Source organism: Notolepis coatsorum (assembly GCF_963971535.1).
Source record: "Notolepis coatsorum genome assembly, chromosome: 1".
NCBI lineage: Eukaryota > Metazoa > Chordata > Actinopteri > Aulopiformes > Paralepididae > Notolepis > Notolepis coatsorum.
Window position 1 is genome coordinate 107369593 of NC_140165.1, and position 17500 is coordinate 107387092.

Below are 17500 nucleotides of genomic sequence, written 5' to 3' on the forward strand. Positions count from 1 at the left end.
GCTTCCCCTCGTTTTGGCGTGGGGTCGTGTTGTATACTTGCCGAGTCATATTCTCTAAACATCTAGACTCTTTCGGGAGATCCTCTGTCTGCCTATGCTGTTCCATTCTCCGGCGTCGAGATGTTTGCTCCAGCCTTCGCCAGCTGTCGCCGTTGCCTGTGGGGGAGACTGGTCTGCGCTCCCTGTACTTCCACGGGAGGCACCCCAGCGTTCCACTGCAGACCCCCGCGCAGCTGTTCGTCCTGACGCACATCCAGACCAGCGCAGACGCTCTCCAGTCCTCAGCGCGCAACGCGCATCTTCCAAGGACGCTCGAGCTTGGCACGCTCTCCAGACCAGCGCGCAACGCGCATCTTCCAAGGACGCTCGAGCTTGGCACGCTCTCCAGACCAGCGCGCAACGCGCATCTTCCAAGAACCCTCGAGCTTGGCACGCTCTCCAGACCAGCGCGCAACGCGCATCTTCCAAGGACGCTCGAGCTTGGCACGCTCTCCAGACCAGCGCGCAACGCGCATCTTCCAAGAACCCTCGAGCTTGGCACGCTCTCCAGACCAGCGCGCAACGCGCATCTTCTAGACCTTCGTGCTTGGCACACTCCTCCTCGCAGACGCACCCGACGCGTCTCTCGGTTCCGGTGCGCACTCAAGCAGTGGCGCACCACTCTGTTCCTCGGCTCCGACAGTCGGCTACCCGGTGACGACACCTTCGCCACCGCCGCCTGTTCCAGCACCACTCTGTCCTCGGCTCCGACAGTCGGCTACCCGGTGACGACACCTTCGCCACCGCCGCCTGTTCCAGCACCACTCTGTCCTCGGCTCGGACTGCCGGCTCCCCGGTGGCGATACCCTCGCCACCGCCGCCTGTTCCAGCACCACTCTGTCCTCGGCTCGGACAGCCGGCGCCCCGGTGGCGACGCTCTCGCCCCGCTGCCTGTTCCTGTACCATTACGCATACGCTGGGTGAGTTTAGATTGTGATGTCACTCTCCCAGCGTATTGCCTCTGTTTTTGGTTCTCACTTAGAATAGTATTTTTGGACTTTACATCTCCCCCTGTGTGTTTGTCACACGAAGATATTATTACTTTGTTCACTTTGATTATTTGGACTGTTCTGCACCTGCTCTGTTTTTTCCCCTTTGTGCATTAACTATCTCCTCTGTCCTGCAGAGCGGCCCAGATGATTTCCACCAGTCCTCCCAGTTCCTCCCTGTTTCCCAGCCCGCCTCCGCGGGCCTCAGTCCCCTAGTCCCTAGTCCTCTTTCCCTAGTTCTCCTAGTCCCTAGTCCTCTATCCCTAGCTCTCCTAGTCCCAAGTCCTCTTCCCCTAGCTCTCCTAGTCCCTAGTCCTCTCTCCTCAGTCCCCTAGTCCCTAGTCCTCTTTCCCTAGTTCTCCTAGTCCCTAGTCCTCTATCCCTAGCTCTCCTAGTCCCAAGTCCTCTTTCCCTAGTTCTCCTAGTCCCTAGTCCTCTATCCCTAGCTCACCTAGTCCCTAGTCCTCTTTCCCTAGTTCTCCTAGTCCCTAGTCCTCTATCCCTAGCTCTCCTAGTCCCTAGTCCTCTCTCCCTAGTTCTCCTAGTCCCTAGTCCTCTATCCCTAGCTCTCCTAGTCCCTAGTCCTCTCTCCCTAGTTCTCCTAGTCCCTAGTCCTCTATCCCTAGCTCTCCTAGTCCCTAGTCCTCTCTCCCTAGTTCTCCTTGTCCCTTGTTTACCTAGTCTCTAGTTCCTCTGTCCCAAGGCGTTCCCTTAACCTTCCCTTAGGCGTTCCCTTACCTTCCCATAGTGTTCCCTTTTCCTGCATTTGTGATTCTCCCTTAAAGGGACAGTGCCCTTTTCCCTGTTTTTCCCTGTGTTTCAATAAATATCTGTTTCTTGGCAAACCACCATACCTGTCTTGTGTTGTGCGATTGGGGTCGGTTACAAACCATAACAGTACGACCCCACCAAGTCTACGACCCCAGCCAGCACAGACTGTGTATGTTGAGTTTGCCTTTTTTTTTCTTGTCCCCTCTAGCTTCCCTGTTAGCCCAGTTTAGCTTCCTTGTTAGTCCTGTTTAGCTCCCTTGTTAGCCTGTTACTCCCCTGTTTAGCCCAGTTTGGCTTCCCTGTTTAGCTTGTTAGTCTCCCCGGTTAGCTCCCCTGTTTGCTTCCCGTTTGCCCTGTTTGACCCCCCTGTAGCTAGCCATGCCCTGGCGGCTAACCCAGTCCCTCAGCAGAGCCCCTGTCTGCTAGTCTTGCCCCGGCTGCTAGCACAGCCTCTATGTTTATGCAGCCCTTTGCTAACCCAGTTTCCCTCTGCATGGCCCCGGTCTGCTAGCTTGGCCCCGGCTGTTAGCACAGCCTCTATGTAGATGTAGCAGTACAGCTAGCATAGGCCCTGTAGCTATCAGTGCCTTGGCAGCTACCCTTTCCCTCTGCTAGCCTAGCTCGGCAGCTAGCGCAGCCTCTATGTTGATGTAGCAGTACAGCTAGCATAGGCCCTGTAGCTATCAGTGCCCTGGCAGCTACCCTTTCCCTCTGCTAGCCTGGCTCCGGCAGCTTGCGCAGCCTCTATGTTGATGTAGCAGTACAGCTAGCATAGGCCCTGTAGCTATCAGTGCCCTGGCAGCAACCTTCCCTCTGCTAGCCCCTTCCCGGTGCTACCATGGTTACCCCTTTGCTACCCTGCTTGCCCCTCAGTTCCTCTAGACCAGTTGCTCTAGACCAGTTCTCTAAACCAGTTCTCTAAACCAGTTCTCTAGACCAGTTCTCTAGCCCGGATCTCTAGACCAGTTCTCTAGACCAGTTCTCTAGACCAGTTCCTCTAGACTAGTTCTCTAGGCCCAGTTCCTCTAGACCAGTTCCTCTAGACCAGTTCCCCCAGTTACCCCTCGGCGACCCTGTTTCTTTTGCTAGCCCCACTCTTGTGGTGGCTTCCCCTGCTGGCTTGGCCAGTACCTCTTGTTTTGCCCCCTGCCACTCTGTCTGTATTTGTTTTGGGTCGCCGGGTGGCTCCCGTTGGAGGGGGGGATACTGTGAGGTTTTGCCCGCTGCTCACTACCTTTTCTCTGTTTCTTTAAGCCTATACTGTTTATTTCCCTTCTATACTGTTTATTTTCCCTTCTCACTCACTCTCTCTAGCCCCCACCCTCTCGTTCCTTACCCTTAGTGGCCACACCTGTTCGATATTCTATTATCTCTCGCACCTGTGGTGGCAGGCTAATTAGTCCCCCTGTGGGCTTTAAATACCAGAGCGCTTCCCCTCGTTTTGGCGTGGGGTCGTGTTGTATACTTGCCGAGTCATATTCTCTAAACATCTAGACTCTTTCGGGAGATCCTCTGTCTGCCTATGCTGTTCCATTCTCCGGCGTCGAGATGTTTGCTCCAGCCTTCGCCAGCTGTCGCCGTTGCCTGTGGGGGAGACTGGTCTGCGCTCCCTGTACTTCCACGGGAGGCACCCCAGCGTTCCACTGCAGACCCCCGCGCAGCTGTTCGTCCTGACGCACATCCAGACCAGCGCAGACGCTCTCCAGTCCTCAGCGCGCAACGCGCATCTTCCAAGGACGCTCGAGCTTGGCACGCTCTCCAGACCAGCGCGCAACGCGCATCTTCCAAGGACGCTCGAGCTTGGCACGCTCTCCAGACCAGCGCGCAACGCGCATCTTCCAAGAACCCTCGAGCTTGGCACGCTCTCCAGACCAGCGCGCAACGCGCATCTTCCAAGGACGCTCGAGCTTGGCACGCTCTCCAGACCAGCGCGCAACGCGCATCTTCCAAGAACCCTCGAGCTTGGCACGCTCTCCAGACCAGCGCGCAACGCGCATCTTCTAGACCTTCGTGCTTGGCACACTCCTCCTCGCAGACGCACCCGACGCGTCTCTCGGTTCCGGTGCGCACTCAAGCAGTGGCGCACCACTCTGTTCCTCGGCTCCGACAGTCGGCTACCCGGTGACGACACCTTCGCCACCGCCGCCTGTTCCAGCACCACTCTGTCCTCGGCTCCGACAGTCGGCTACCCGGTGACGACACCTTCGCCACCGCCGCCTGTTCCAGCACCACTCTGTCCTCGGCTCGGACTGCCGGCTCCCCGGTGGCGATACCCTCGCCACCGCCGCCTGTTCCAGCACCACTCTGTCCTCGGCTCGGACAGCCGGCGCCCCGGTGGCGACGCTCTCGCCCCGCTGCCTGTTCCTGTACCATTACGCATACGCTGGGTGAGTTTAGATTGTGATGTCACTCTCCCAGCGTATTGCCTCTGTTTTTGGTTCTCACTTAGAATAGTATTTTTGGACTTTACATCTCCCCCTGTGTGTTTGTCACACGAAGATATTATTACTTTGTTCACTTTGATTATTTGGACTGTTCTGCACCTGCTCTGTTTTTTCCCCTTTGTGCATTAACTATCTCCTCTGTCCTGCAGAGCGGCCCAGATGATTTCCACCAGTCCTCCCAGTTCCTCCCTGTTTCCCAGCCCGCCTCCGCGGGCCTCAGTCCCCTAGTCCCTAGTCCTCTTTCCCTAGTTCTCCTAGTCCCTAGTCCTCTATCCCTAGCTCTCCTAGTCCCAAGTCCTCTTCCCCTAGCTCTCCTAGTCCCTAGTCCTCTCTCCTCAGTCCCCTAGTCCCTAGTCCTCTTTCCCTAGTTCTCCTAGTCCCTAGTCCTCTATCCCTAGCTCTCCTAGTCCCAAGTCCTCTTTCCCTAGTTCTCCTAGTCCCTAGTCCTCTATCCCTAGCTCACCTAGTCCCTAGTCCTCTTTCCCTAGTTCTCCTAGTCCCTAGTCCTCTATCCCTAGCTCTCCTAGTCCCTAGTCCTCTCTCCCTAGTTCTCCTAGTCCCTAGTCCTCTATCCCTAGCTCTCCTAGTCCCTAGTCCTCTCTCCCTAGTTCTCCTAGTCCCTAGTCCTCTATCCCTAGCTCTCCTAGTCCCTAGTCCTCTCTCCCTAGTTCTCCTTGTCCCTTGTTTACCTAGTCTCTAGTTCCTCTGTCCCAAGGCGTTCCCTTAACCTTCCCTTAGGCGTTCCCTTACCTTCCCATAGTGTTCCCTTTTCCTGCATTTGTGATTCTCCCTTAAAGGGACAGTGCCCTTTTCCCTGTTTTTCCCTGTGTTTCAATAAATATCTGTTTCTTGGCAAACCACCATACCTGTCTTGTGTTGTGCGATTGGGGTCGGTTACAAACCATAACAAACCTGATACAAAACCTCTCAATGTTTCTCTTTCATAGAAGAATTTGTGGTATCTGTGGTGTTCAACTGGTATGTCTAATGGAACACCGTGAGACCTCAAACATAGGCGTAACTGTATGTAAAAAAGCCATGTGGACTCGGTGAGGTTAAACTTTGTGCATATTTCTCCATAACTACAAAAACCCTGGTTATTAAAAATATCCCCTAATGAGTGTATGCCTTGCTCTTCCCATATAGGGAATCTTATAGGACGTTTTTCCATTAAGAGTGCATTGTTATTGAATATGGGAGTATGATTATGCCATTTTTGAGGGTTAGGATATTTTTTTTGTGTTTCACGCCATATCCGGATTGCATGGGTAATTATGGGGCCAAATTTCCGCTCACAGTGCTTGATTGGTAGTTTAGTGTGTGCTATGTCCTTCAGTCTATGTGGGGCTACTATGTTTTCTTCCAATTTTCTCCAGGATACCAATGCCTGGGGATCAAACCATATTGTCAATGGTCTTAATGTGTATGCCTTAAAATATTGGAAAAAATCTGGAACTGCCAAGCCACCGTCTGCTTTATTTCTCTGTGCGGTGGATCTTTTTATGCGAGGTGGTTTGTTATTCCAAATAAATTTGTATGTGGAGGAGTGTAATCTTTTCCAGTAACCCTCTGGAGGGGGTAACGGTAGCATTGAACTGATGAAGTTGATTCTTGGTAGTACATCCATCTTAACTATTGATACCCTTGCCTCTACTGAGTTTTTAAGTTTTGCCCACCTGTCCAGGTCGTCTTTGATTTTGTTCTGTATTTTTGTGTAATTGTGCTTCACCGTTTGTCTTATGGTGGGAAATATTTCCACACCCAAGCATCTAAAATGTTTTACCATGGGTATCTCACCTGGGAGGGTTGTGTCTTTTTTTGCATGGGTGTTAAGTGGAAGGAAAGCCGACTTCGGCCAATTTATTTTAAATCCTGATAAATCACCAAAGTTCTCTATCAACTTGAGTAGATGAGGCAATGTGGCAATGTGGTGTTGGAACAATATTACGTCGTCCGCATATAAACTAATTTTATGTTGTGTGCCCTTGATTACGATTGGTTCTATGTATTGGGATTGTCTTATATATTGTGCTAAAGGCTCTAATGATAGATCGAATAGTCCGGGACTAAGAGGGCAACCCTGTCTGGCTGAGCGTGATACCGGAAAGATTTTGGAGATGAATGTACCTGTTGTAATCATGGCCGATGGGTCTTTGTATAATACTTTAATCATATCAATGAATCCTTTTCCTAACCCCATCCTTTCTAATACTGCCCATAGAAACGACCATTCCAGCCTGTCAAAGGCTTTCATAGCATCCAGGGACAGCATCGCCTTAGGTATGGTGTCTTCTTTGTCTGCATCTAGTACGTGCAGTATTCGTCTTATGTTATCATTGATCAGGCGACCTCTTATGAAGCCAGTTTGGTCCGGATGAACTAAAGACGTCATATGCTTTTGTAATCTGATGGCTAATACCTTAGAGTACAGTTTGACATCGGTTCCGAGGAGGCTTAAGGGTCTGTAACTACCGCACTCGGTGGGGTCTTTGTCTTTTTTGAGAAGGACTGAAATGAGTGCAATATTGTCGTGTTTATGGAAGCTCCCCTCCTTGACTGAGTATAAGATCATATTTAGTAATAAGGGTCCAAATATGTCCCAACAAGAAAGGTACATTTCTGATGGGATACCGTCTCTTCCAGGAGCCTTACCATTTTTCATTTCGGATATGGCCTTCTTGAGTTCCTCTAGTGTGATCGGTGCTTCTAACTGTTTAGCGTCGTCCTCCGAAAGTTTAGGGAGAATAATTTGATTAAGATATGTGTCCATTTTGTTTTGATCAAAGGTCGTTTCTGATTTATATAAGTCGGAGTAGAATTCTTTGAATGTATCGTTTATTATTTTGGGGTCTGTTACAAGTACTTGTTGTTTTCTAATGGCAGTTATATCTGCAAATTTTGCATTAATTCTTAATCGCATGGCTAATAGGTGACTAGGTTTAGAACCTTGGGAGTACTGCTGTTGTCTTGTGCTGCGTATTTGCATTTCCGATTTTTGTCTGTATATGGCATTGATCTCTGTTTTTAGTACGTTAACTTGATTTTATAGTCTAGTTGAGTTGTTGTATTTTAAAGAATTAAATAACGTTGAGTAAAGCGTTTCCAGTTCAGACAGTTTTGTGCATTGATTCTTGCGCAATATGGAGGAAAATCTATCCGTGAAATCCTTGATCATACCCTTTACCGACATCCATATTATTCTGGGGTCTTGCACCGCGTTTGCATTCTCCCGTAGGAATACTGTGAGAGCTTCTTTGAGTTGTGTAATGAATTCCTTGTTGTTAAGCAGCATCGTATTAAAACGCCATCTTGGGGCCCGGGAAGATAGTATACCAAATGTTGCTTTTAGGAGTAAATAACAGTGATCTGTGCATTGGGTATCATTTCCACTTCATATTTATCAAATAGTCTCGGGGATGCAAAGACATAATCAATTCTGGATAATGTGTTATGTCTCGCTGATCGACAGGAGTACTTTCGGGTCGTGGGATTAAGTGAACGCCATAAATCATTTACCCCTGTAGTCTTTGACCAATCTTTTAATGCTTTAGATGCATTTTTTTGTTCGCTGGAAAAGGCGAGGTAAGATTTGTCCATCCTTGGATTCCATATGGCATTAAAATCCGCACCTATTATAAATGAGTACTCGGGATGGTTTAACATTTCATCGGTTAGTGAAGTGAAGAAACCCTCTTCGTACAAATTTGGGGCATATACCGCTGCCAACGCTATTTTCCTGTTATTGTGTACAATCCTAGCTATAGTTATACGCCCCTCCGCATCCGACCATACCCCCTTTAATTCGATATTTAATGGCTACACCTCGAGTTCTCGTACCAAAAGAAGAGTGACTAATATTATGGTATGTGTTATCCGCTAACGTATCTATGTCTTCCTCTAAAATGTGCGTTTCGCTTAGTAGAGCCATGTCCACATGTTCTTTTTTCATCAGTGTGAGCACGCTTTTGCGTTTGTGTTGTTTGTTTATCCCACCAGTGTTCCATATCATTATATTCAAACTAGCCATAATCTATGCATGTTTTTGTGTAGTTTTTGGTAATGCTTCTGGAGTGCGAAGCTACAATAGATGTACATCCAATTATTGAGGTCCCGTTGAGAGCCGAGCTTAAAAACATATATATATACAAATAAAAATCCCCTATTTTCCCCTCACCCAGAGAGTCGTACAGGCCTGTGTTCCAAAAACACATCCTCCGCGTATGACTCTCTCCCTTAGGCCACCGGATTGCCCAAACTGAGCTTTGTAATCCTAATCTTCCTATGCTAATTGCCATAGGATCTAACATTTTCATTCTAATACAATTAATAGAATGTCGCTTTTGGTCTTGCGCCTTCCCTTACTGTAATGAAATATTATGAAAAATGAAAAAAAAAGAATAAACTTTCATCGATATATTCATTTGAACCCTCTACTAATTTATGTAGGAAACATCAGGAAAAAGGAAAAGATTGTAGAGAAACATTAACACCTTAATATGAAGAACAATGGGAAAGAACAATGTAAGATAAAAGAGAGAGAAAAAAAATAAAAAAAAGATAAAAATAAGGAGTGAGAGATAGAATAATACTCAACGTGGAGAAGCCACTAGAACAGACTTGAGTAATTAGATAAAAGAGAAAAACAGAGCCTTTTAGAGCTACAATGTGCCAATCTCTTCATCAGTGGAGTGATTACTTAAATTGTTAGAATAACCTTGTTGTGCTCATACGTTTAGGTGTGGTTGATTTTTTTAAAGTTTTATTAAGGCCTGATTAAACTTCAGTCAATTGATCATATGCTATGTTTATACACACCGGATGTTAATGTTAGAGTTGCAAGCCTTCGTTGTTGGTGCATTATATTCTAGAAGGTTGTAGAATACACTAGTATATACTAACAGACTGTTGTTGTGTTCCAGAATGATCTAAGTGACCCAGAGCAGTCGAGCGATAAGCCCAGAATCTTCCAGATTGTTCTTATTGTCAATGATATGTTCTTGTCTCCACGGAGACCAGAGGTCTGAAAATATAATGCATTACGAATCGTATTATACACAATTTGCCTTGGTGTAGCCGGCCTGCATATCATCTGCTACTTTTGTTGAGCACAGATAAAGTCATTCTAATACTGATATACACAGAGAAAGAGAGAGATGAGAAGGCTTATCTGTTTTCAGACAGTGTTTCGTTCTGCCTTGGGGGTACTGCTCCATATCGATTCCAGTATTCCTCAGCTTCTTTAGGTGTGTGTAATCCTACCCTACGGCTGTCCCTGCCCACGATCGATAACAGCGCCGGGTATGCTAGCCTTGGTCTGAGGCCAGACATGAACAATTTCTGCATCACCTCCTTGTAGGGGAGACGTCGAGCGATGGCCTCTTTGCAAAGATCCTCGTAGATAAATATTGAGTGTTCATTATGTTTCAGCTTTCCCCTTTGGATGCGAGCAATTTTGATGATGTCATCTCTTATTGCCGTCTTCCGCAGAGTAACAATGATGACTCTTGGCCCGTTGCTTCTTTGCTCCCGAGTACCGATTCTGTAAGCTTGGTCCACTGTCGGCACTGTGTTTAGAAAGTTGTTACCCAAAATCACTGATAGCACTGTTGGAAAGTTGTCGTCTGCGCAATTGACTGCTTCATCAAGTCCTACAATGCGGATGTTATTTCGCCTGTAGTAGCGTTGGTTTTCGAGTAGCCTCTCCATCGCTTCATCTTTAACATCTTGTATTTTCCTCCGGCATGCCTCTTCCACCCTTTTTATCTCATTTGTTACCTCTGTCATTCCAACGTCGATGGTGTTCTCGTTCATTTTGACTGCTCGTGTAATATCTGTCACCGTATTCTCCACTGTCGTGATTCGCTCTGACTGTACAGCGACCGCTCTCATAACCTCTTCGAGTTTAGCATCGACGTGTGCTTTGAATTCATCTTTGAGTTCCTCGATGTGTAATTTGAAAGCGACCATCTGTTCTTTCATCAGGATAGTCAGTGAGTTGAAGTCGGGTGGTGTAATTGTACTGCTTGTGTCAGTTGGTGGTGGCGGTGCAGTGAGGGATCCGATGGATTTGTTTGCAATTCTCTTCTCAAAATCACCTGCTTTATCTCTCACGGAGCTTGTTCCTGTCGCTCCTGTTATGTTGACAACTATTGTCTCCCTGTTGGGGCCAATAGTCGATGGTCCCGGTGTAATCTCCTCTGTATTCCCCTCGTCGGGGCTTGTCGCCAACGGATCTGTAGCAGCGTCGCCTTGAACGTTTTTTTTTAACGTGTTTCAATCTGCGCCGTTGGAATTGCCGTTTCTTGTTTCTTTCCAGTCTTTTCCTTATCCTTAACCATGTTGTCTTTTGATATAGTTAGTAGAAGGTCCTATCAATACATACGATGTGGTCTAATCTCTTTTGGTATTGTCCATCTCTGTTTGTCTTGTTGTTTTACGCAAAACATAATTATGGCCCTTGTAATAACATCAGCATTAATCATGCACCCCCCACACCATGCCACACACACGCACGCACGCACGCACACACACACACACACACACACACACACACACACACACACACACACACACACACACACACACACACACACACACACACACACACACACACACACACACACACACACACACACACACACACACACACACACACACACACACACACACACACACACACACACACACACACACACACACACACAGAGTTTCAAACTGACTCACTCTCATGCTCTCTCTCCTTTCCTGTCACTTCCTCCTTATCCTCCTCTCTCTCTCTCTCTCTCTCTCTCTCTCTCTTTACCTTGTCTGAAGCTGGAGTCAAACGGGCGGGACCCGTCGGTCTCCAGTCCATTTGTCACTGGCCGCAGGCTGAGGTCAATCACCTGGTGGAGGCGGAGCTTGCGGCAGTAGATGGAGGCAGCCTCTGGCTCCAGAGCGATGAGAAGCTGTTCTGCACTGTCTGGAGACACCAGGCCAGCCTGGGGGACAGAGGGACAGAGAGAGAGACCCAAGTCAAGTCAAGTAGTAGCACACTACACAGAGTCTGTGCAGTGTTTAGTAGTAGGAGTCAAACAGTCCTAACAGTTCTCCAGCTGTTAGTTATCCAACTATCAGCAGCAGGGACGTGCACAGGGCTTTAGAGGGGCAGGTGCTCAAAGGCTGAAAAGGGCACCGTACCTGTCTGTGTTTTTAACCAGAGCGCGCGTAGCACGCAAGCCCGATTTTTAAGGGCCCTTTTCGGGCGGGGGGCCCCCTTTTTATGCTTTTTGGGGGGTTTTGGTCATCAAATAATATTGAATATTGAACTTTATTACATGGCGTTTTAACATTCGCCAAAATGCTTGATTGTGATTGGATATCATCATCACCACCACCCACGCTATGCATAAAATATATAGGTCCGTGGAGAGGCACGCTGAGGAGGCCGTGCAAACTGCAATGGAATACGGGGCATCTCTCTCTCTTTACCTAATATTTTGATTCTATCCTGACATTTTTCAGCTGGCAGCTCAGTGGTTCTCATCCTGGTAGGTCAGTGGTTCTCATGCTGGCAGCTCAGTGGTTCTCATGCTGGCAGCTCAGTGGTTCTCATGCTGGCAGCTCAGTGGTTCTCATCCTGGCAGCTCAGTGGTTCTCATGCTGGCAGCTCAGTGGTTCTCATCCTGGCAGCTCAGTGGTTCTCATGCTGGCAGCTCAGTGGTTCTCATCCTGGTAGGTCAGTGGTTCTCATGCTGACAGCTCAGTGGTTCTCATCCTGGTAGGTCAGTGGTTCTAATGCTGACAGCTCAGTGGTTCTCATCCTGGTAGGTCAGTGGTTCTCATGCTGGCAGCTCAGTGGTTCTCATGCTGGCAGCTCAGTGGTTCTCATGCTGGCAGCTCAGTGGTTCTCATGCTGGTAGGTCAGTGGTTCTCATCCTGGTAGGTCAGTGGTTCTCATGCTGGCAGCTCAGTGGTTCTCATGCTGGCAGCTCAGTGGTTCTCATGCTGGCAGCTCAGTGGTTCTCATCTCAATCTGGCAGCTCAGTGGTTCTCATGCTGGCAGCTCAGTGGTTCTCATGCTGGCAGCTCAGTGGTTCTCATGCTGGCAGCTCAGTGGTTCTCATCTCAATCTGGCAGCTCAGTGGTTCTCATCTCATGCTGGCAGCTCAGTGGTTCTCATCTCAATCTGGCAGCTCAGTGGTTCTCATCTCAATCTGGCAGCTCAGTGGTTCTCATCTCATGCTGGCAGCTCAGTGGTTCTCATCTCAATCTGGCAGCTCAGTGGTTCTCATCTCAATCTGGCAGCTCAGTGGTTCTCAACCTGGCAGCTCAGTGGTTCTCATCTCAACCTGGCAGCTCAGTGGTTCTCATCTCAATCTGGCAGCTCAGTGGTTCTCATGCTGGCAGCTCAGTGGTTCTCATCTCAATCTGGCAGCTCAGTGGTTCTCATGCTGGCAGCTCAGTGGTTCTCATCTCAATCTGGCAGCTCAGTGGTTCTCATCCTGGTAGGTCAGTGGTTCTCATGCTGGCAGCTCAGTGGTTCTCATGCTGGCAGCTCAGTGGTTCTCATCCTGGTAGGTCAGTGGTTCTCATGCTGGCAGCTCAGTGGTTCTCATCCTGGCAGCTCAGTGGTTCTCATCCTGGTAGGTCAGTGGTTCTCATCCTGGCAGCTCAGTGGTTCTCATCCTGGTAGGTCAGTGGTTCTCATCCTGGCAGCTCAGTGGTTCTCATCCTGGTAGGTCAGTGGTTCTCATCCTGGTAGGTCAGTGGTTCTCATCCTGGTAGGTCAGTGGTTCTCATCCTGGCAGCTCAGCAGACTCAGACAGTGGTTCTCAACCTTCTTCACATCAAGGACCCCCACACTGATACACATTAGGCTGCAGACGTTTGATAAGATCTTGTCTCAGGGACCCCCCACCTGAGAAGAGGTTTGTTGCTAGATATATGAGTTCCATAGCTGTTTTCTGATTGATTGATTGATTGATTGATTGAATAGTTTATTGATTTAAATGAATAACACATATACAATATACATATCAGCCCACATGACAGTGGACAGATTGAAACCTATAATGACAGCAGTCACTCTTATATAGTCTGTCATTATCCTTAACTTCTAGTGAATCAAATAGTGAAATGAAACTATGTTTTTCTGGGGACCCCCTGGTCCCCGGACCCCTCATTGAGAACCACTGAGCTATGGTGTGTGTCACATAATTGTGATGTCATGGGTTCTTGTCTTTGAATCAAAACGTTCACGTCTACCTAAGGTCTAGGTCAGAAAGAGAGTTATGTAGGCTGTAAAACACACTAATGCAAAGTCAATGGGGTCAAGCTGACTGGACGTAACTGACACGCTCCACAAAAAGTAGATTTCAGTTGGCTTCAGTCAGCTTGTACAGACAGGACTTTGACTTTGTATTGCTAGCATGCGGAACAACATAGATTGTGCTGAGAAAGGACTCTACTGATTACATCATCACTGGTACGTAGGAAATAGGGCTTGGGTTCCAAAAATATTAACTATCCCTTTAAAGAAAGAGGGAGGACATACAGGGTCATTGACAGAGAAAGACAGCTGTTGGACATAATATGAACAACCTGGAGGAAACGTAAACAAAGTGAGTAGAGAGAGAGAGAGAGAGAGAGAGAGAGAGAGAGAGAGAGAGAGAGAGAGAGAGAGAGAGAGAGAGAGAGAGAGAGAGAGAGAGAGAGAGAGAGAGAGAGACGGAGAGGAGTGTTTGAAATGAGTTTGTTTCCAACTGGGAGTTACACAGAGCTAAAAGCAAATAGAGAGAAAGAGAGAGAGAGAGAGAGAGAGAGAGAGAGAGAGAGAGAGAGAGAGAGAGAATCCCCATATTATAAGGAGGACATGTTCCCAATCCTACAAGACGAAATCAACCAGTTCCAGGCTTGTGGTCACATTGTAGTCTGTGGGGACTTCAATGCCAGGACAGGACGAGAACCTGACACTCTCAGCACACAGGGAGACAAACACCTATACCAGGAGGTTGAAACATCCCCTCCCAAATATGCCCCCCCCCCCCCAAAAAAAACGATGACCAGATTACAAATAAACATGGGTCACAATTTATACAGCTCTGTCGCCTGCTGGGACTGTACATAGTTAACGGTAGGCTCAGAGGGGACTCTTATGGTACACATACAGCTCATCTCTGGGAAACAGTACAGTAGATTACTTTATCACTGACCTCAGCCTAGAGTCTCTCAGAGCGTTCACAGTCAGCCCGCTAACACCCCTGTCAGACCACAGCAAAACCACTGTCTATCTGAACAGATCAACACCCAACCAGCAAATATCAAAACCAAACAAACTACACACTATTAACCTCTTCCGCGCGTGCGGTCCGTCGGGCGTCAGTGGACCGCAAATGACATCACGTCATAAATCAACCTCTCCAGACTGTCTGACAAAATTATCGTTTTCTTTCTCAAACGTATTCAAGTATAAACATCATAACCATGTCACAACAGCAGTTATAATGTATATTACCATCAATACGTTAGTTTACCAGTAGGTTAAAGTGTTATTAGTAGGGGTGGGGGAAAATATCGATACATAGTAGTAGATACATTGTTGTCGCGATACTTTGCGTGGCGATACTGTATCGATACAGGGACACCAAGTATCGATATGTAATTATTTATAAAAAAAAAATTGTTTTATTTCATTTTATACATTTAATTTTTTTTGTATAAGGAAGTTGCATTGTTCATTTCAATACCTTGCATTCAGTTAAGTTGGAATATGACTGTAATACAAACAGTTCAGTTTGTCAAGTACATGCAACACAGACTACAGTGTTTACATCTGTCTGCTTGAGAAAATACCATGTTCTGCAATACAAATTATTGAAGTGAGATGAACAGACTGAACTTTATTTGATTAGATAAAACATGTTGACAAAGTTTTACTTTGCAGTTGAAAAAAGGTAATAAATCGCAATATATCGCAATATTAATATTGCAATACTCAGCATATCGCAATATATTTAGTATCGCAATACTATCGTATCGTGACTCAAGTATCATGATAGTATCGTATCATGAGGCCTCTGGTGATTCCCACCTATAGTTATTAGTGCGATTTTTTTTTTAACTTTATTGCCAACAGCAATACAATGACAGTACAGTACAGTAAAAATGACAATACAGACGGGGGGGGGGGGGGGGGGGGGGGGGGGAGAGGGGGAAATAAATTAAATAAAGTAAACATTTACAAATAACTAACCTTGATTGGGTCCCTCCTCCAAAACATTCCTGCCTACTCAGATATACATACACATTTCCTTCTCTGTATATACATACCCATAATACACACGTGTACATTTCCCTCCATCCTGTCTCAAAGCAGTGTGTCCCTAAGCCTACCCAAGATAGCTAGTAATTGACCTCCATCTCTTCTCAAAGAGAGGCATCTTCAGCTGTAGCTGGGCTGTCATGTGTTCCATCATATGTACATGTTTCACTTTCTGTTTCCATTGAGCAGTCGTAGGGGGTTCAGGTTTCATCCAGTTAATAGTAATAATGTTTTTGGCAATCATCAATAAGATGTGTAATATATAGTACTGCTCCGTGTCCAACACTCGTTCACTCTGTATTTCTAACAGAAACAACATTGGGTCCATGGGGATGTCCGTTTCCAATATTTTCTCTATTTCTTCTTTTATATCCTTCCAAAACGTCTGTATTTTTGGGCAGTCCCAGAATATGTGTGTATGATCCCCAACCATACCACATTCCCTCCAGCATTTGTTGGTAGAGTCCTTTTTGAAGACACATGCTGTCAATGGAGTTCTGAAGAATCTCATTTTGACCTTCCAATCAAATTCTTTCCATAACTGGCTTCCGATCCCCCTGTGCCAGTTAAACACATGGCCTCCCAATCCTCATCCTCCACTATTGTATTCATCTCTAGTTCCCATTTTTCTTTAATATGTGTAGAGTGTCATCAGACATGTATTGTCTAGCCTTAGATTTTGGTACATAAGGGATATTTGTTTTCTTGTCAATATCGGGCGTTCACACAGTCGTATAAAATGGAATTCTATATTAGTTGGTTCTTTCTTAATAGTATCCCAATCTGTGTGTTTAGTGACATCATTTCTAATTCGTAGATATCTGTATAGGTCACTTGATGGTAGAGAAAATCTGTTTTGTAATTGTGAGAAGGATTTAAATGTATTCCCATCAAATAGTCGGTCAATTGTAATTAATCCCTTATCAGCCCACCTTTTGTATGTGTTATCCCACATGGATGGGAGAAACTCTATGTTTCCTACTATGGGCATGGCCCTTGACAAAGCTACGGTACCTTTTATGTGTTTTTGAACTGTGTTCCAGATTTTCAGTGTATGTTTGATCCATATATTAGTTATTCAAATTTTTCCCTGCGCTTTTTTACTCATAAATGGGAGGGTGGATATTGATATTCCTGGTATGGAGTTTTGCTCAATAGAGACCCAACCGGTTTCCATATCCTTTACCATCCAGGCCACCACTGCTGGAAGCTGAGCAGCCCAGTAATACAGTCTCAGGGTGGGTACGCCCAGGCCACCTCTCTCTTTTGTTGACATCAATATTTTTAGTCGTATTCTTGCCCTCTTTTTTTGCCAGATAGATTTTGATATCAGTTTTTCCAACATCTTAAATGTGGATTGTGTTACTCGTATAGGGATGGATTGAATTAGGAAGAGTAGTCTTGGTAGGATATTCATCCTCACTGACTCTATCCTGCCAAAAAGGGACAGGGGTAGTAGATCCCATCTATCTAGATCTTTTTTAATTTCTTTAATCATCATTAGTGCGATTTTAGTATTTCTTTTTTGTGTCGTTTCTATCGCGAAAGTCGGCCATTTTGAAAAATGTAACGACACTACCCAAAGGCCTCTATGGGGCTTCAAGCAAATAACAGTATAGGTAGCCTGGATCATGTACTTTATACAGTATAGGTAGCCTAGATCATGTACTTTATACAGTATAGGTAGCCTGGGTCATGTACTTTATACAGTATAGGTAGCCTGGGTCATGTACTTTATACAGTATAGGTAGCCTGGGTCATGTACTTTATACAGTATAGGTAGCCTGGGTCATGTACTTTATACAGTATAGGTAGCCTGGATCATGTACTTTATACAGTATAGGTAGCCTAGCTCATGTACTTTATACAGTATAGGTAGCCTGGGTCATGTACTTTATACAGTATAGGTAGTCTGGGTCATGTACTTTATACAGTATAGGTAGCCTGGATCATGT

General features: G+C 46.5%; 1 protein-coding gene across 1 annotated transcript in view; it reads right to left on the reverse strand.

The window, feature by feature from the left end:
• hspa12b (heat shock protein 12B) overlaps positions 1-17500 on the reverse strand; it is a gene marked incomplete at its 5' end in the record, with an annotated part of 110798 nt that overhangs the window by 55105 nt on the left and 38193 nt on the right. Inside the window, one exon of the mRNA XM_084315978.1 lies at positions 11046-11223. Within this exon, the coding sequence (XP_084172104.1) occupies positions 11046-11223 (178 nt within the window). The remainder of the gene's footprint in view (positions 1-11045; positions 11224-17500) is intronic.